This window comes from Gobio gobio (assembly GCF_949357685.1).
Source record: "Gobio gobio genome assembly, chromosome: 2".
Taxonomy (NCBI): domain Eukaryota; kingdom Metazoa; phylum Chordata; class Actinopteri; order Cypriniformes; family Gobionidae; genus Gobio; species Gobio gobio.
The window spans coordinates 53088574-53105172 of NC_137098.1; the positions used below are offsets into that span (position 1 = coordinate 53088574).

Sequence of the window (16599 nt, forward strand, 5' to 3'; positions counted from 1 at the left end):
TAGTTTGTCACATCTGTTTAAGAATTTAAAAGGAGTTTCTACTCAGTTTGCTGGTGACGTATTGATTCACCACATGGTTTCATATCTACAGTTTTTCTCAATCACTTTGGATCCTTATCTAAACGGGAATTGTCACAAATGTTTCATAGGACATCACAACTATATTCCATGTCTGGAAAAAAAACATTTATGCTGCCTTCACTTGCCCTTGGAACTATCGTAAATACTAGTATCCTATTTAAAATTGGACATGAACTTCTTAAATGATTAGTTCACCCAAAAATGAAAATTACTCCATGTTAAGTTAAGTCAAGTCACCTTTATTCATATAGCGCTTTTTACAATGCAGATTGTTTCAAAGCGGCCTCACAGTGGTAACAGGAAAATAATGCAACAGAATTTAATAGAAAGTAGTTAAATATTTAGTGTCCCCAACTAGGATGCAAGGGATGTCTTGTCCCCCATGACATCACTTACATCCTAGGTGTATATCACATCTTTCAGACGAATACAATCAGAGTTGTATTCAAAAATGTGTCCTGGCTCTTCCAAGCACCGCTCCGGGGGGTTATAAAGGCCTTCTTAGGCGAACCGATGGGGCTGCCATTAACTGTCATTATAAAGCATGGATTAGCCAGGATTTTTTTTTAATATCTACGATTGTATTCATCTGAAAGAAGAATGTCATATGCACCTAGGATGACTTGAGGGTGGGTAAATTATGGGATAATTTTCATTTTGGGATGAACTATCCCTTTAAGTCAAAATTTGAACGAGATAAGCTTGTAATCACTTCAGAAGTGGGAAGTAGGAAATGTCCGACAGCACGTGAAGGCGGGCTATCGAAAATGTCTTCCCCACTTCTGAAGTCGTAATTACGGGCTTGTCGCATTTAAAAATTAACTTGAGGGGGCGTTCATGTCCAATTTTTTAACTAAACTAGTATTTATATTCGATAATTCCGATAGCACGTGAAAGCAAAGCACATTTTTTGTCATCATGTGAGCCAAAATGTTTAGATGGTTTTTTTTGGGAAGTCAACACTGGAAACGTTTTGTTAAATAAAAACTTAATTTTTGTTGACACCGACTGCCACTTTTGTCTAGCTGAACGTTATTGTGCATCAGACTGCACTTTTCTTTTTTATATAAATTTCAACAACAGGTCAATTTCAAGGAAAAGTCAATACTGTAGTAGCTACACAGAAAAAGATTATGCCCATTTGTATGCATACAGACAGTACATTAATTTTGAAACAAAGTAGTTCATGTAAACAGAAAACATTCCATGCATAGATATTTATGGAATATAAATGTACATCATTTGATGGCTAACAATAATAAATATTGTTTATTAGTTGTGAGGAGTTTGACAATTTCACTGAGAATCAGTTATTTTGCAAATAGTAGAAAATTGCACATACTCTTTTGCACACTTGTGCAATTTGCTTAAATTATTAGGAAATTCATATCTTCTCATTCGAGAATCGAGCTGAAGTGATTGAGGAAAAACTAAAACCTTTGAATGATGAAAGAATAAACATTCTTACAACATGCTTAAATGGTTGCATCAATTTTTATTGACAAACTGATACATCAGTTTTACCTTGATTTCTAACACTTCTTGTAAACTTAGCAAGAGCACAATCATGCTCTTAACAAATTAAGTGGGTGTGGCATTAACAGGAGGAAGCTGATGAATGTTCCAACAAAGATTATAGTGGCTACCACTCGTCAATCCAGATGGTTCAAATGGTTTCTAGTGACATGTGCGAGTACATTGGATATCTAAGGTGGTCAAGGCAGGACTGGCGGTTACATAGTTAGAAGGAGACTGCTGGGATGCTGGCCACCTCTTAGCGCAAGAACCAGATGCAGCACAGAGCCACCCTGGATCTTGTAATCAGCTGCCGTTTTCTCATCATTCCTGAGGTGGAAAAGATGGAAGGTTTAGAATAAAGATACAGAAATGTGCCAGAGCGTGTGAGTAAAATGCCTTACATCTGTTTTCCACTGTAGATGAGTCTCTGTTGCTGGGGTGGGATTCCCTCTTTCTCCTCCACTCTCTCTTTTATTCTCTCCACCTGAAGGGGTGAACGGACACACTAAATAAATGCACATCAAGTCAGTCTTTATTGTCAACTATGAATGACTGCGGGTTAACACACAGCTAAGCGTTCATCTTTAAACATTTGCTGTAAATCATTAAGTATTTTATATTGTACCTTATCTGTAGGCTCGATGTCAATCTCGATTTCTTTGCCAGTGAGCGTCTTTAAAAACAATGCATACGATTAGTTACTTATTTACACATAAGATTTCCCTCTGATGCGCATTGCCGTTTGTCTGATTCGCAATGCCTTACTATATTTAAAGAAATAATGAAACTAACGTTAGCTGCTGGCGAACTGGACAAGAAGTGTGCTGAATGAAATGCATTATTCTTCTTTCGTTTCTTACCTTGACTTTAATTAGCATTGTGGCTTCTCCTGTTCTAGAAATACATGCAGAATAATTGGATGCAATTAAATTTAACTGACGGTGGATGAAGTTTAGATTTCTCTAATCAGTTATTCCCACAATTTCTCCACCGTACTCGAAGTTCCTGTGTCACTGAAAAATACTTCCTTCCATTCTAGTGTATGTAGGAAAAGTTCCGAGGCGCTATGAGAAGAATAACGGCGGTTACAGGAGACTATTTAGAATTTATACAATTAGCTAATTGCTTTCGATTTTATTATTCAAATACATAAAGCTTATCGAACTAACACTAAATAACACAATACTTCAGTGTATCCAAACTGCGTACCCGGGAAAATAAATAAATTTGCGACATTTTTTGCGACAGTAAGCTGCGGAGAAAACGATGTTTGTAGTTTTTCGCGGAACGCTTGTAGTTGAATTCAAGCGGGAGTCGTCAGCACAGAGACTACACGCGCTGGCAGCCGTTAACATCCGCCCTCCTAAAATGACCGACTCCAACCCGGAAACCGGTTTAATTCTCTCATATATCCAAACAAGGAGGTGCACGTCTGCAATTATAGGTAGGATAATATTTTATTTGGTGAATAAAGTATATGAAATAGGCGGTATTTATATTTGTTTTTAATGAACAGATAAAACATTTAGTTTCAAGCTGACAGAAAATTAGAAGTTATGCTCTTATGGCCTAGGTTGTATGACAGCTAATACATGTGCAGAACACATAACCAGATGTGATACATTATTTTATGATGCATTGGTTAACTCTTCTGTCTGAAATGGAATAACTATTTGCTATTACATAGAGGTTAAACATAGATTTAGAGTTTTGAAATATTTATTTATTTATTTAAAAAAAAATCTCTCACTGTAACACCCTCCCCCTTGCTTTCTCAACCCCTGCAGCTCCCATAACTGAAGTGGGAATGTTTTTCTTTCTCTTGTCTTGTGTTTTTACAGACAGTAAGATACAGTCTCAAGGTCATCCTCTTCAGCAGCCATGCCACGTATTGAAAATGATATCAAGCTCGACTTCAAGGATGTGCTGCTTCGACCTAAAAGAAGCACTCTCAAATCTCGCAGTGAGGTTAGGCATTCTTGAGACATTTTCATTTGCATTATATGTGACATATAGAGTATTAGGTTTGGTCTGACCTCAGTTTACTTAAAGTTTCATTGCAATCACACATGGCATGCAGTGCAATGTCAACTACATTTTGGGTTCTCTTTCATTACTTTTTTTCACACTCTCTTCTGGCTGTCTTCTGTTTCAGGTGGATCTCATGCGCAGTTTTACTTTCAGAAACTCGAAGGGCAGTTACAGTGGGATTCCCATCATCGCTGCCAACATGGACACCGTGGGGACGTTTGAAATGGCTTTAGCCTTACATCAAGTATGACTGAACTATTATCATACATCGGAACAGCCTAAACAAATACTTTCATAATGTTAAAAAACAGAAAAATTATCTCAAACTCAGTATCATTGGTCTATATTTTATGTTAGCATGACTTGATGTGGAGTTGAGTGGTCAAAATAGAGAACATGTGAACATGTATCCTGCACCTGTTTTGTTAGATGAGCATATATCTATAATTTCTTTCATTAAAAAATGCATGAAAAACTAATGTATTAAATAAATGCAATATTGGTTTTCTTTGAGGACATAGAATATTTTTGTGATGTTTTGATAGCTAGAATTTAGTTCTGACTTGGTAGTTTGACTTCTCATAGTGTGTGTGTGTGTGTGTGTGTGTGTGTGTGTGTGTGTGTGTGTGTGTGTGTGTGTGTGTGTGTGTGTGTGTGTGTGTGTGTGTGTGTGTGTGTGTGTGTGTGTGTGTGTGTGTGTGTGTGTGTGTGTGTGTGTGTGTGTGTGTGTGTGTGTGTGTGTGTGTGTGTGTGTGTGTGTGTGTGTGTGTGTTTGTAGTTTAGTCTCTTTACAGCCATCCATAAGCATTATTGTGTGGATGACTGGAAGGAGTTTGCAGCCAAGCACCCAGAATGCATACAGGTGAGCAGCATCTTTGCTAGATTTCATAATCGAGTCTATGGTTCTCTCTAGATTGTTGATATTTAGATGATCTGGCTCAGACACACTTTTTCTTTCTTTCTTTCTCCAGAGTGTAGCCGTCAGCACGGGGACTGGTGAGGGGGATTTTGAGAGATTGGGGGCCATTATGGCTGCTGTACCTGAAATTCAGTACATTTGTGTGGATGTAGCCAATGGCTACTCTGAACACTTTGTCAACTTTGTGAAAGACGTGAGGCAGATGTTCCCTACGCACACTATCATGGTCAGTTACCTGTCAACGTCAACAGATAAACATTTAGTTTACAGTATCTCATTAGCAATCATCTTAATGTTTTGAAATCCATTTGTGTTTTGTAGGCTGGCAATGTGGTCACAGGAGAGATGGTTGAAGAGCTGATTCTTGTAGGTGCTGACATCATCAAAGTGGGCATTGGACCAGGTGACATCATCAGTCATTTATCTGCAAAGTTTCAGATGGTGTACAAATTCACATTATACTATTTTCACACATATCTTCATGTGTGTAGGTTCTGTGTGCACCACTCGTAAGAAGACCGGCGTGGGTTATCCTCAGCTGAGTGCAGTCATTGAGTGTGCTGACGCTGCCCACGGCCTGGGTGGACACATCATATCTGTGAGACTCTTGTGTTTGAGAGCAAACTTCTTTCAATAGAAATGAATAGTAACAGTGCTACCATGCTACTTGCATGCATTGTGTAAAAAGAATCTTTGATCATATATTTGTGGGGCTCATCTGTTTTTTGTCTTTCTGTAGGATGGGGGATGCACCTGCCCAGGTGACGTCTCCAAGGCATTTGGTGAGTCTTGGGCTGCGTTCTGATCTGATGTCTTTACTCACATTCAACACAGAGCGGATATTGTTGCACACGAGACAAAAATGTATCAGATATCAGATTTTTTTTCTGAGCCACAAATTGGACTTTAAATCAGATGCATATCTGATATCTGGACATTTGACTTGAGTCTAAACATGTACACTATATTGCCAAAAGTATAGGGACACCCCTCCAGATCATTGAATTCAGGGGTTCCAATAACTTCCATGGCCACAGGTGTACAAAATCAAGCACCTAGGCATGTAGAATTGTAGCTCAGTGAATTCAAGCATGGTACAGTGATACTGTAGGTTGCCACCTGTGCAATAAGTAAATTCGTGAAATTTCCTCATTCCTAAATATTCCACGGCCAACTGTTAATGGTATTATAACAAAGTGGAAGCAATTGGGTCAGCGCATGCTGAGGCGCACCGTGCGCAGAATTCGCCAACTTTCTGCAGAGTCAAGAGCTACAGACCTTCGTGTGGCCTTCACATTAGCTCAAGAACAGTGTGTAGAGTTTCATAGAATGGGTTTCCATGGCTGATCCAAGCCTTACATCACCAAGTGCAATGCAAAGCGTCGGATGCAGTGGTGTAAAGCACGCCACTACTAGACTCTAGATCAGTGGAGACGTGTTCTCTGGAGTCACGAATCACACTTCTCTGTCTGGCAATCCGATGGACGATTGCATTGTGCCAAGTGTAAAGTTTAGTGGAGAGGGGATTATGGTGTGGGGTTGTTTTTCAGGGGTTGGGCCCCTTAGTTCCGGTTAAAGGAATACCAAGACATTTTGGACAATTTCATGCTCCCAACTTTGTGGGAACAGTTTGGGGATGGCTCCTTCCTGTTCCAACATGAAAGACGTGGATGAGAGAGTTTGGTGTGGAGGTACTTGACTGGCCTGCACAGAGTCCTGACCTCAACCCTATAGAACACCTGTGGGATGAATTAGAGCGGAGACTGCGAACCAGGCCTTCAAGTACAACATCAGTGCCTGACCTCACAAATGCGCTTCTAGAAGAATGGTCAAAAATTCCCATAAACACTCCTAAACCTTGTGGAAAGCCTTCCCAGAAGAGTTGAAGCTGTTGTAGCTGCAAAAGGTCCAACTCCATATTAAATCCTACAGATTAAGGCAGACGTCCCAAAACTTTTGACAATATAGTGTATATCCGATTCCCATTGGAATTCCAAACAACCACAAGGCAAGAGAAACAAATTTTCCCTCAAAGATAAGCCGACGTGCCTACTATCTTTTTCTCTCTAGAGATTGTGTACACAATGAAACATTCAGAAACTTGTTTTGAGCTGCTGCCCTTGAATTTTATAAACCAAATAACTTTGCTACTGAAAGCTACACTATATTTTATATAAAAAAAAAATATATATATATATATAAAAAGTAACATTATATTTTAATTAAACTTACAGCTTTATAGAGTCATAGTGATAGAGCTCACACTATATAAAGATGCAAGTATTTCACACACACACAATCTCTTTCTCGACTTCATTCAAATAAACGTAATCTACTTTATTTCACTTCAGAATTCTTAATCTAATGACCCGTAGATAAAATAACTAACAAAGACTAGTGTTATTTTTAATCCGTTCAGTTGAATTTTGCGCTGCAGACATCAATGACGGCTTTAACTTATCAATTATGTCTAGTAATCATGGTATAAATGGGATAATCACATCAGGTCAAGTCAAGTCACCTTTATTTGTATAGTACTTTATACAGTGTAGATTGTTCCAAAGCAACTTCACAGTATTAAACAAGAAATATAACAGTATAAATGTTGCAAAGTTCTTTTATTATGAAATGAATACAACTTCAGCTGTAAAGCAGCTCTAAAAAGACAATAGTGTCATTATTCAGCTCAATGTCGATTCGGTTTAGTTTAATAACAGTGTCAATGTTACAAATTTATTAGTTATGATGTGGATTCTAAAGACAAATTTCTGGTGTGCATTAAAATGATTTGTATATACAACCATGAGGGTCAACTGTGACACTGTAATCCTTCTAGTTTGAACTTTAGATTCGAACATTCCTTGTTGCCTTACTAGCTGTGAAGGGCACATTTTCAGCTGTTAGTGAAGTGGTGGAAATTCAACTGTAAAATAAAGTCAGGTCACTCAGACAAATAAATCTTGTTTGATTTTTACCACTGTGATCACAACAGCCTCTCTTACTATGAAAGTGTATTTCAGAGAGCTACAAAAGTGAGCTCTAAATACAGGGTATTTATTCAGCACAATCATACATATTAATTTATCATTGAAAAAAAGACATTAAAAATGTATTGTATAAACAAATGAACAGCGTACCACAAGACTGACTTTTTTTTTTTTTACTACATCCTTTTCATCTTTGTCCACCTTGGTCTTCCTCAACATCCCATAATATGCCTAACTTAGGCGCCTAACTTAATTGGAAACATTTTATCTGACTCCATAGACTCTTCCCAGGCCTACTGACCTTGACTACAGACACAAGTATTTTTCGCTACTTTTTTCACAGTATTTGGCCATAGAAAGCATATTAGACTGGAATCATGAGAGCGAGAGAGAGAAAGAAAACAACATACAATAAGAAAAATGTCCCAAAATATTGATTTACAAAGTTTTGTATATATGTTGAAAAAAAGCCTTTCTTGTTTCTATACATCCTCCCATCAGGGACAAACTGCATTGTTCTCAGAACTGTTTTTGCTTTCAAAAGCAAAAACAAAAATGTATTTTTCACTTAAAAAGTTATGCAAGGTAATCTCTGTACCTGTCACATTAGGCTTGTGTTTGATTGGCTAAACTGTGTGACAGGGGCGGGGGCTGACTTTGTGATGCTGGGAGGAATGCTTGCTGGTCATTCTGAGAGTGGGGGTGAAATCATAGAGAAAAATGGCACAAAGTACAAACTTTTCTACGGCATGAGCTCAGACACGGCCATGAAGAGGCATGCAGGAGGTGTAGCAGAGTATAGGTAAGCACATGCTGGAGCTTGTTGATTATATTATCTTGTGGTTTGTAAATTACATTACATTCGTGTTACTTGGTAAATATGTGATCATGCAGAAAACAGGCCTGAGGATTAAAGCGAATGGCCAGTTTGATTTAAAACCACGTATTCTAGATTAAAAAGATTTTTAGACCATCAACTCACTTGAATTGATTAATATTGGCTGTCGTTATTGTGTTTTCAGGGCATCGGAGGGTAAAACGGTTGAAGTGCTTTACAAAGGGCCTGTGGAGGCGACGGTGAGAGATGTGCTGGGTGGGGTCCGTTCCACCTGCACATACGTGGGTGCTGCTAAACTGAAAGAGCTGAGTCGTCGTACCACCTTCATTAGGGTGACCCAACAACTCAACACAGTGTTTGGTAATGATAACTAAGCCAGTAACTTAGGTCTAACCAGGTCCACATTGTGCCAAAATATGCCAAATCCATGCAAAGGTCATTTTATTCTCTCCGCAGTCATGCACACATATGCACATGTTCACACACAACTCCTCATTTAGCGTTATAATGTGTATTTTTGGGTTAATACGTATAAGCTTTTGAATCCACCAGATGCTGTATTGGCCACTGCATGGCCTTTCCTTTTTTTTGTTGATTAATCAGCCTTTGGAAACTTCTAATTTTGGAATTAGAAGTTTAGAATTGTTCAAGTATTCAAGGACACTGTAATGATATTGTACACTCTTAAAGTGCTGGGTTGCTTAATCCATTTTTGACCCAAACAATTTTTAGAGTGTATTTTCTTTTGTGCAATTTTTGTTTTAGGTCATAACCTTAAATCTAGAGTCTAATATTTTATCCAAATAATTCAGACTTTTATTTTTAAACTGTCTATGCATATTATCTTATATTCTATTCTCCATGGACCAACTCAAATCCTTTAATTAGATTGTTACAGTTATTAGCGGTCTGTTATACAAAATGATAAAGACATCCGTTTTGTACCACCATCCTTATATATAGCATATGTTTCGAGACCAAAGCCAGGGTATTTTTTTACCCTTTTAACAGTTTCTCCTGTGTTTGTATGTGTTGCAGTAGTATTACACAAACATTTGAAGTCTTAATCATTTCCTGTCATAGTATTGGCATGATTTTATGCATTTGAGCCTGGTTGGTTGGATCAGTAGACATACTGCATACTCAAATCATTTCTACTTCACACTTAATCAAACTTAATAATTTAATGTTTGTCTTTTTGTTATTATGCTGTTTATACTATTGATATCCCATTACAGTTAGTGTTCTCATTGATTGTGACTAAAGTTGCTGCTGGTGCAGATATGTTAAAAATAAATTAAACCCATTTCCCCATTTAACCAGCGCCAGATGGTTCCAAATGGCTGATAAGTGGACGGTTTCATTCATTTCCCCCCATATATTTCACTTAAAATAATTACAGAACAAATGATTCCAGGGGTTAACATTCCTGTATTGTATTGTGAAAATAAATCAATTAGATAATCATGACTTGTGACGCGTGTTCTTTGCTTTGTAGGCACATAATGTTTAATATATTAAGCATAAGAAAATATTTGTTTACAATTTGAATGCAGATAATTGTGTTTGTAAAGCCCTTAATCTCTTTGTCAAGCTGAATGTAAACATGCTGACGCCCTTCTTTTATTACATAAAAAAAGTAGTTTATGCAGAACATATTAGATGCAGATTATTTCAAAAGAGTGTGCATCTTACTGAGAACACCAGTCAGTCTTAAAAGGATAGTATACTACACCAGAATAAAGTCAGTTTAATTGCATGGGAGGGGTTATGATGTTATGAAATAATGTGACGTACAATGAGGAGGAACAGGTGGCATTGTACACTCCTTCCGGTTTCAGTACACCACAGCTGCACAGAAGACACACCGAACTAGAGGTGAGGAAATCTTCTAATTTGTTAGTGAAATGTATACTTTGTGCTTGTTCATTGATGCATCACCCTTGCATTTTTATTATGATTTATTTTGATGTATGCATAATTGTGCAATTCAAAAGACACTTGCAAACTTAATTTGTTTGTAATGCAAATCTTTATTGTATTTTCAATTAAACTATATGCTGCATTTCACATCCTGAATCGAAACCGGTTTGACTGGTTAAATTTGTTTAAAAGGGAGGGTCAAGCTATCTTGTATCCCAGTGTGTATTTATATGCTTAGCGTTTCATTTTTTTTTTTCTTCTCCCCCCAGCGATGGCTTCTTTCAGCAGTTCCCAGGGTGCAGAACTGTGCCTGTGTTCAATATGTCAGGATTTCTTCACTGAACCAGCCACCATTCCGTGTGGACACAACTTCTGCATGGAATGTATCAGTCAACACTGGAACAGCAGTATGGGGACTCAATGCCCCCTTTGCAAGAAGGACTTTCACCTGAGACCAGATCTTGGCATAAATAGAGAGTTCAGAGATCTCATTGAACAAATGAAAAGGGTAGAAAGTCCTGTCCGACCGGGAGTAATACCATGTGATGCTTGCACAAAAATAAAGAGAGGTGCTTTGAAGTCTTGCCTGCATTGTGAAGGATCTTTCTGTCAAACACACCTGGAGCCTCATAACACTGTAGCAAAACTGAAAAAACACAAACTTATCAACCCTGTGGAGAGTCTGGAGGAATATATATGCCCGAAGCATGAGAGACCCCTGGAGCTGTTCTGCAGAGATGATCAGATGTGTGTGTGCCTGTCGTGTATGATAAAAGACCACAGAACCCACAACACTGTTCCTGTAGAGGAGGAGAGTGAAGAACGGAAGGTGAGAGACGCTTAATCTATATCTGCTTGTACTTCAGTAACTTTGCCTGAAAGAACGCTTCATTTCTGTCCACAGTCTCAGTTTGGGAGAAGGCAGGCTGAGGTTCATTTGATGATTCAGAACAGAATGAAGAAAATTGAAGAAATCAAATGCTCTGTACAGCTCAGCAAGGTAAGTCTTGTTGTTTTAAACACAACATTGATTGATCTATTTTGCATTCACGGTATACATTTTTATCAGTTCATGCATTTTCTGGGAATCAAACCCATGACCTTGGTGTTGCGAACTGTTTGAGCTGTTGTTATTGCACAATGGTTCTCGGACCCTGTATTCTGATTGATCAGTGGCATCATTCAGTGGTCAGGAATTTCCCCGTCATCCATTGCTGTATATCAGTCAGCTCATCCAGAAATATGTTTTGTCAAAGTCTGTGCCCCCTATGTTTCAGTCTCAGTACCAGCAGGAAATGTAGGTGGGGGAGGTGAATCAACAGCGCTCTCTTACACTCTCATTACCCACAACTAACCCCAATCTCTCCCCGGGTGCCGCAGCAAAAAAAAAGAAAAGAAAAAAAAGCTGCCCACAGCTCTGGGTGTGTGTTCAATACTCACTGCTGTGTGTGTGCACTTGGATGTGTGAAATTCCGAGTATGAGACACCCTACTTGGCTACTCGTCACATCACTATGGTATTCACAAGCAGTGATTAAAGGGATAGCTCACCCAAAAATGAAAATTAGCCCATGATTTATTCACATTCAAGCCATCCTAGGTGTATATGACTTTCTTCTTTCAGATGAATACAATCAGAGTTATATTAAGAAATGTCCTGGCTAATCCAAGCTTTAAAATGGCAGTGAACGGCTTTAAATGAAGTCCATAAAAGTGCATCCATCCATCATAAAAGTGCTCCACACAGCTCCGGGAGGTTAATAAAGACCTTCTGAAGCGAATCGATGAGTTTGTGTAAGAAAATATTAATATTTAAAACTTTACAAACTGTAATCTCTAACTTGCGCTAAGTGTTATACTCATGTTCACGAGAGACTTGCGTTCCACCGTATGACGTTGGACGCTCCAGTGAGAATATGCTAGTTCTGGTGAGAACCAAGTTTTGTTTTGCTCTATCCTCTGCGTTCGTCACCGGAACTTACGCTATGCCTATGTCATATGATGGAACGCCAGTCTTTCGGGAACGTGGAAGTTAGAGATTACAGTTTGTAAAGTTTAAAAAAAAATTCTTATACAAGCGCATTGCTTCAGAAGGCCCCGGAGCCGCGAGGAGCACTTTTATGATGGATAGATGCACTTTTATGGACTTCAAAACAGATCAGCCATTCACTGCCATTATAAAGCTTGGAAGAGCCAGGACATTTTTTAATATAACTCCGATTGTATTCGTCTGAAAGCAGAAAGTCATATACACCTAGGATGGCTTGAGGGTGAGTAAATCATGGGCTAATTTTCATTTTTGGGTGAACTATCCCTTTAAGGCTGAAATCTGAACAAGTCAGCTGCCTAAGCTTTTGGATGCAGCCTGTAAGCAATTATGTGTGTCATGGCTATAATGTGACTGTTATGCTTTTTCCAATAGTAAAGCCACAGAATATTAAGAGCATCTCTGCTTCAACCCGCGCTTGCGTGTTTCGTATCCCGCTGTGGACTAGATCTCATGTTTTAAACTAACACAAACTGACACCATCTTGCATCTCATTTATCAATTGCAACGAAAATGACCTGTGAGAACTTCATTAATAATAATGTTATAAAGGCGTACTATGAAGGCAAAACGATACCATTACATTAAAATCAATATTTAATGTCACGTCCACATCATTTTTTATTTGCTTGGTATCTATGTCATAAGACTGACTGTGCATTATACTTTATTTAGCTAAGCTCAGAAAAAGAGAAGGCAGACTGTGTTGAGCTGTTCACAGATCTGATCCGCTCCATTGAGAGCTGTCAGTCTGAGCTGCTGGAGGTGGTGGAGCAGAAGCAGAAAGCAGAAGAGAAGCAGGCTGGAGAGCTCATTAAAGAGCTGAAGCAGGAGATCGCTGAGCTGAAGAGGAGAGACGCTGAGCTGGAGCAACTCTCACACACTGAGGATCACCTGCACCTCCTCCAGGTCAGTGTCTGTCTCTCTGCTCACGTCACAGCTCAACACTCAACATGCTGACTGATTTCCCTTCTCTCCTGCTGTAGATTTATCCATCCCTGTGCAGCCCGTTAAACACCAAGATCTGGACTGGGATCAGTACTGACCTTAATCTGAGGGAGGACGCTCTGAGGAGAGCTCTTACAAAGCATCAAGAGTTTCTCAATGGTGCAATGGTGAAGATTACAGGAACTGGTGAGCGTCTTGCTGTTATGATTAGTAAGAAAACAGCTTTGTTTTTTTGAATAAATTAAAAAAATTAATGCTTAAATTATGCTTAATAGATTAGACTGGTACTGTTCTACCATATATATAATAATCAAATGTATAAATTGTTTCCACAGAGCTAAGGAGGATTGAGAAGTTTACAGGTACAAGTCATCTGTGCCATTTCCCTACATTCATACATACACATTTTCACATTTATGTAGATGTATGGGTGTTTCTTCAACTATAGGTACTTTGGGTACTTTAGACATTATTTATTATTATTAATATTATTATACTGTACCTAGATCACAGAAGAATTCTCTTTTTTTCTAAAAGTAAACCACAGTGTCATTTCCATCACATCTGTTTCACATAGCTAATTTCCGAGCATTTTGTGATTCATAAATACATACAATTAAATAATACTTTCACACTTTTTACACCGTTTAACAAAATTACAGCGTGATTGGAAATTACACCCACAAGTTCTGCTCACAGGTGATATTTGTCTCATCTTTTATTTTATCAATAATTTAGAGATATTCTCAAATGGAAAAAAAATAGAAATCTTTTACACATTAATAATAAAATGCTTCATTATTATACTTCTTATTTAGATTATCATAGTTTTAAACGTGTAATAACGGATATTCATATTTTGAGTTTGAAAGTCTGGGACAAGTGTAAAACAATACAATCTGTACATAAAGGGCATTTGAAAAGTAGCAAATATAAATGATGAACAGATAGTTTTAATGGGACAAATATAACAAAAAGAAAAAGTTGATGCAATACCCGTATGGCTGTATTGTTTATCCCGTACTACACAAGTATGTTAAAAGTCTGCTAATTATATGTTCTGATTTGTCTTTCAGTGAATGTGACTATGAATCCTGAAACTGCACACCCAAAACTCCTCTTTTCTGAGGATGACAAACAAGCTGGATATGGAGAAACACGACAGATTGTCCCAGACGATCCATGGAGGTTTGATAAATGTCCTAGTGTCCTGGGAAAGGAGGGATTCTCCTCTGGGAAATTTTATTTTGAGGTGCAAGTAGAAGGGAAAACTGAGTGGGATTTAGGTGTGGCGAGGGAGTCTGTTAACAGGAAGGGAATAATCACTCTGAGTCCAAAGAATGGACTCTGGACTCTATGGTTGAGGAATGGAAGTGAGTACAAGGCCTGTGACTGTCTGTCTGTCTCTATCTCTCTGAAAGTGAAGCCACAGAAGGTGGGTGTGTTTGTGGATTATGAGGAGGGTCTGGTCTCCTTTTATGATGTGGCGTCCAGGTGTCATATCTACTCTTTCACTAATCAGTCTTTTACTGAGAAACTCTATCCTTACTTCAGCCCAGGCTTTAATAATGGAGATAAAAATTTAGCCCCACTGATCATCTCACCTGTCAGCAAGAATAAGTGGATTTTAGTAAATGGTAACCATTTGTAGAAAAAAACAAAAAAAACAATTGTCATTTGTAATAAAATAATGAAAGTATTTTTTGCTGGTACATTTTTTTTCACAGTCACATTACTAACATTACAATAACACCTCAAATAAGGATGAATTTTAAATTTGTTTTATTGATGATTCGTATTGAGCCCCATGACTGTAATTCACAAATAAACCACACCATTATCTCTATTATTCTGATGTTTTGTCTAATATTGAGACGAAATAGATAATACCATCATTTCAGGACCCTATTGTTTGTCATGATATGGGCTGTCCAATCACGTCAGGAGTATTAAGACAACCAGGAAACGTCCTTTTTTTGAGCAGAATTAACTCTGAAGACACATTTCGACAGTTTTGATCACCGTCAATATTGGGTTGCAGGTAAATCAATGGAAGTATCTTATGGGGGTTCTTAACTGTCAGCTCATGTTTATATAAAAGATTTGTGCTGCAGCTAAACACTTTTCCTCCGAGATGTATTCATGTTGTTTAAAATGACCAGATTCAACATTTAAAGCAATTATTGCTCAAATGTAACTGATGCATTGTCGCTCTTCAGGAATGGAAGTAAGATTAGATTGATAGGACAATATAGAAATATTAATGTATTAAATTTAGTCAATAATTGCTTAGTATATCACTTCGTAGTCAGTATGGCTTTTATCACTATTCATTAAAACCTCCAATGTCGAGCGATTTAAAAACTTAACATTCGAATGAAAAATCGTGAAATATTGCAGTACGTCTGAAGGTCTGAACATAACCTCAGATCTACAGAATAATGTTTTTTTTTTTTCTTTTTTTTTTTTAAATTGTTTCAGTTTTGTGGTAATGTCCATGATCTGAGTTCTTTCAAATTGATTTGATGGCATGGTTAACATTTCTCATTTAGTTGAACTTGATGTACTAAACAACTAAACCTAAATGTATAAACAAAAAAAACATAACAATGACGCAACATTACTAAAACTATAATATAAAAACGTATTCAAAATATTTTTTTAAATCTCGTCTCCGACTCCAAGGAAGTTCTAACTCTTAAAAATATGGCTGACAGAGTTGACTGGTACACCACATTTAAAAATAATTAAGTATACCCTAAAATACAAGATTTTGTTATTAAAAAAAAGTTTGGTCCTTTTATTTCTTTTCTGCGAGCTTGTGATTGGTGATCCAGTTACCACTGGATAGCACATTTGGGTTGAGTTTGTGGGTGGGGTTGGATGGGTTTTCTGTCTAGTTAGTAGTTTCCCCTCTAATTAATTGATCTATTTTTGTTTGTTTTTTGTTGTTAATATTATTACCTTATGTCAACTTGTTTTCATGCATATTTTTTAGGATGTAAGTTTTATTTGTGTGCATTTAAAAAAAAAAAAGTGTACATATGATCTGCTGAAATACCCAATAAAAGCATGCATGGAGACAAAAAGCAAGACCTCCCACGATGACAATAGGTTTGATTTCTGTCCTTGCATCCTGGAAAAAGAGGGATTCTCCTCTGGGACATTTTACTATGAGGTGCTGGTAAAGGGGAAAACTTGAGTGGGATTTAGTATCTGCTTACGTGGGGATCGTCGCACCATTTTCTGAGACTGGATTCTCAATTGTGTGCCTGAGGAACCATAAAGACTACGAGGCCATCAATGAG

The 16599-nt window shown here is 37.7% G+C and overlaps 3 protein-coding genes across 4 annotated transcripts; 2 read left to right on the top strand and 1 right to left on the bottom strand.

Moving 5' to 3' along the window:
* Nucleotides 1-301: 301 nt before the first annotated feature.
* Nucleotides 302-2969, bottom strand: nedd8 (NEDD8 ubiquitin like modifier). Its single transcript, XM_079811123.1, has 4 exons — nucleotides 2460-2969; nucleotides 2225-2272; nucleotides 2001-2083; nucleotides 302-1926 (listed from the first exon to the last, which is right to left on the bottom strand). The coding sequence occupies exons 1-4, from the start codon at nucleotides 2475-2477 to the stop codon at nucleotides 1815-1817; spliced, it is 261 nt and encodes an 86-aa protein (XP_079667249.1). The 5' UTR covers nucleotides 2478-2969; the 3' UTR covers nucleotides 302-1814.
* gmpr2 (guanosine monophosphate reductase 2) lies at nucleotides 2957-9841 on the top strand. The gene is made up of 10 exons (XM_079811122.1): nucleotides 2957-3043; nucleotides 3441-3567; nucleotides 3755-3874; nucleotides 4409-4492; nucleotides 4602-4775; nucleotides 4871-4952; nucleotides 5041-5147; nucleotides 5289-5331; nucleotides 8179-8338; nucleotides 8559-9841. Exons 2-10 carry the CDS (start codon nucleotides 3481-3483, stop codon nucleotides 8746-8748), a joined length of 1047 nt encoding a protein of 348 aa, XP_079667248.1. The 5' UTR covers nucleotides 2957-3043; nucleotides 3441-3480; the 3' UTR covers nucleotides 8749-9841.
* Nucleotides 9842-10204: 363 nt separating this feature from the next.
* On the top strand, nucleotides 10205-16394 carry LOC307122852 (E3 ubiquitin-protein ligase TRIM21). Of its 2 annotated transcripts, none has more exons than XM_079811125.1 (7): nucleotides 10205-10252; nucleotides 10567-11126; nucleotides 11202-11297; nucleotides 13019-13252; nucleotides 13330-13477; nucleotides 13627-13653; nucleotides 14368-16394. In XM_079811125.1, the coding sequence occupies exons 2-7, from the start codon at nucleotides 10569-10571 to the stop codon at nucleotides 14940-14942; spliced, it is 1638 nt and encodes a 545-aa protein (XP_079667251.1). In that variant the 5' UTR covers nucleotides 10205-10252; nucleotides 10567-10568; the 3' UTR covers nucleotides 14943-16394. The 2 variants fall into 2 exon arrangements, with proteins under 2 accessions (XP_079667251.1, XP_079667250.1); XM_079811124.1 differs by having other exon boundaries at nucleotides 10208-10252; nucleotides 13330-13501.
* Nucleotides 16395-16599: the final 205 nt, after the last annotated feature.

Coding starts and splice junctions, on each gene's coding strand:
- gmpr2 (XM_079811122.1), top strand. CDS start 3,481: ATGCCACGTATTGAAAATGATATCAAGCTCGACTTCAAGGATGTGCTG. Junction 3,568..3,754: donor CTCTCAAATCTCGCAGTGAG/GTTAGGCATTCT, acceptor CTTCTGTTTCAG/GTGGATCTCATGCGCAGTTT. Junction 4,953..5,040: donor CAAAGTGGGCATTGGACCAG/GTGACATCATCA, acceptor TCATGTGTGTAG/GTTCTGTGTGCACCACTCGT.
- LOC307122852 (XM_079811124.1), top strand. CDS start 10,569: ATGGCTTCTTTCAGCAGTTCCCAGGGTGCAGAACTGTGCCTGTGTTCA. Junction 11,127..11,201: donor AGGAGAGTGAAGAACGGAAG/GTGAGAGACGCT, acceptor TTCTGTCCACAG/TCTCAGTTTGGGAGAAGGCA. Junction 13,654..14,367: donor GAGGATTGAGAAGTTTACAG/GTACAAGTCATC, acceptor TTTGTCTTTCAG/TGAATGTGACTATGAATCCT.
- nedd8 (XM_079811123.1), bottom strand. Junction 2,084..2,224: donor ACATCGAGCCTACAGATAAG/GTACAATATAAA, acceptor TCACCCCTTCAG/GTGGAGAGAATAAAAGAGAG. Junction 1,927..2,000: donor ATCTACAGTGGAAAACAGAT/GTAAGGCATTTT, acceptor TTTCCACCTCAG/GAATGATGAGAAAACGGCAG.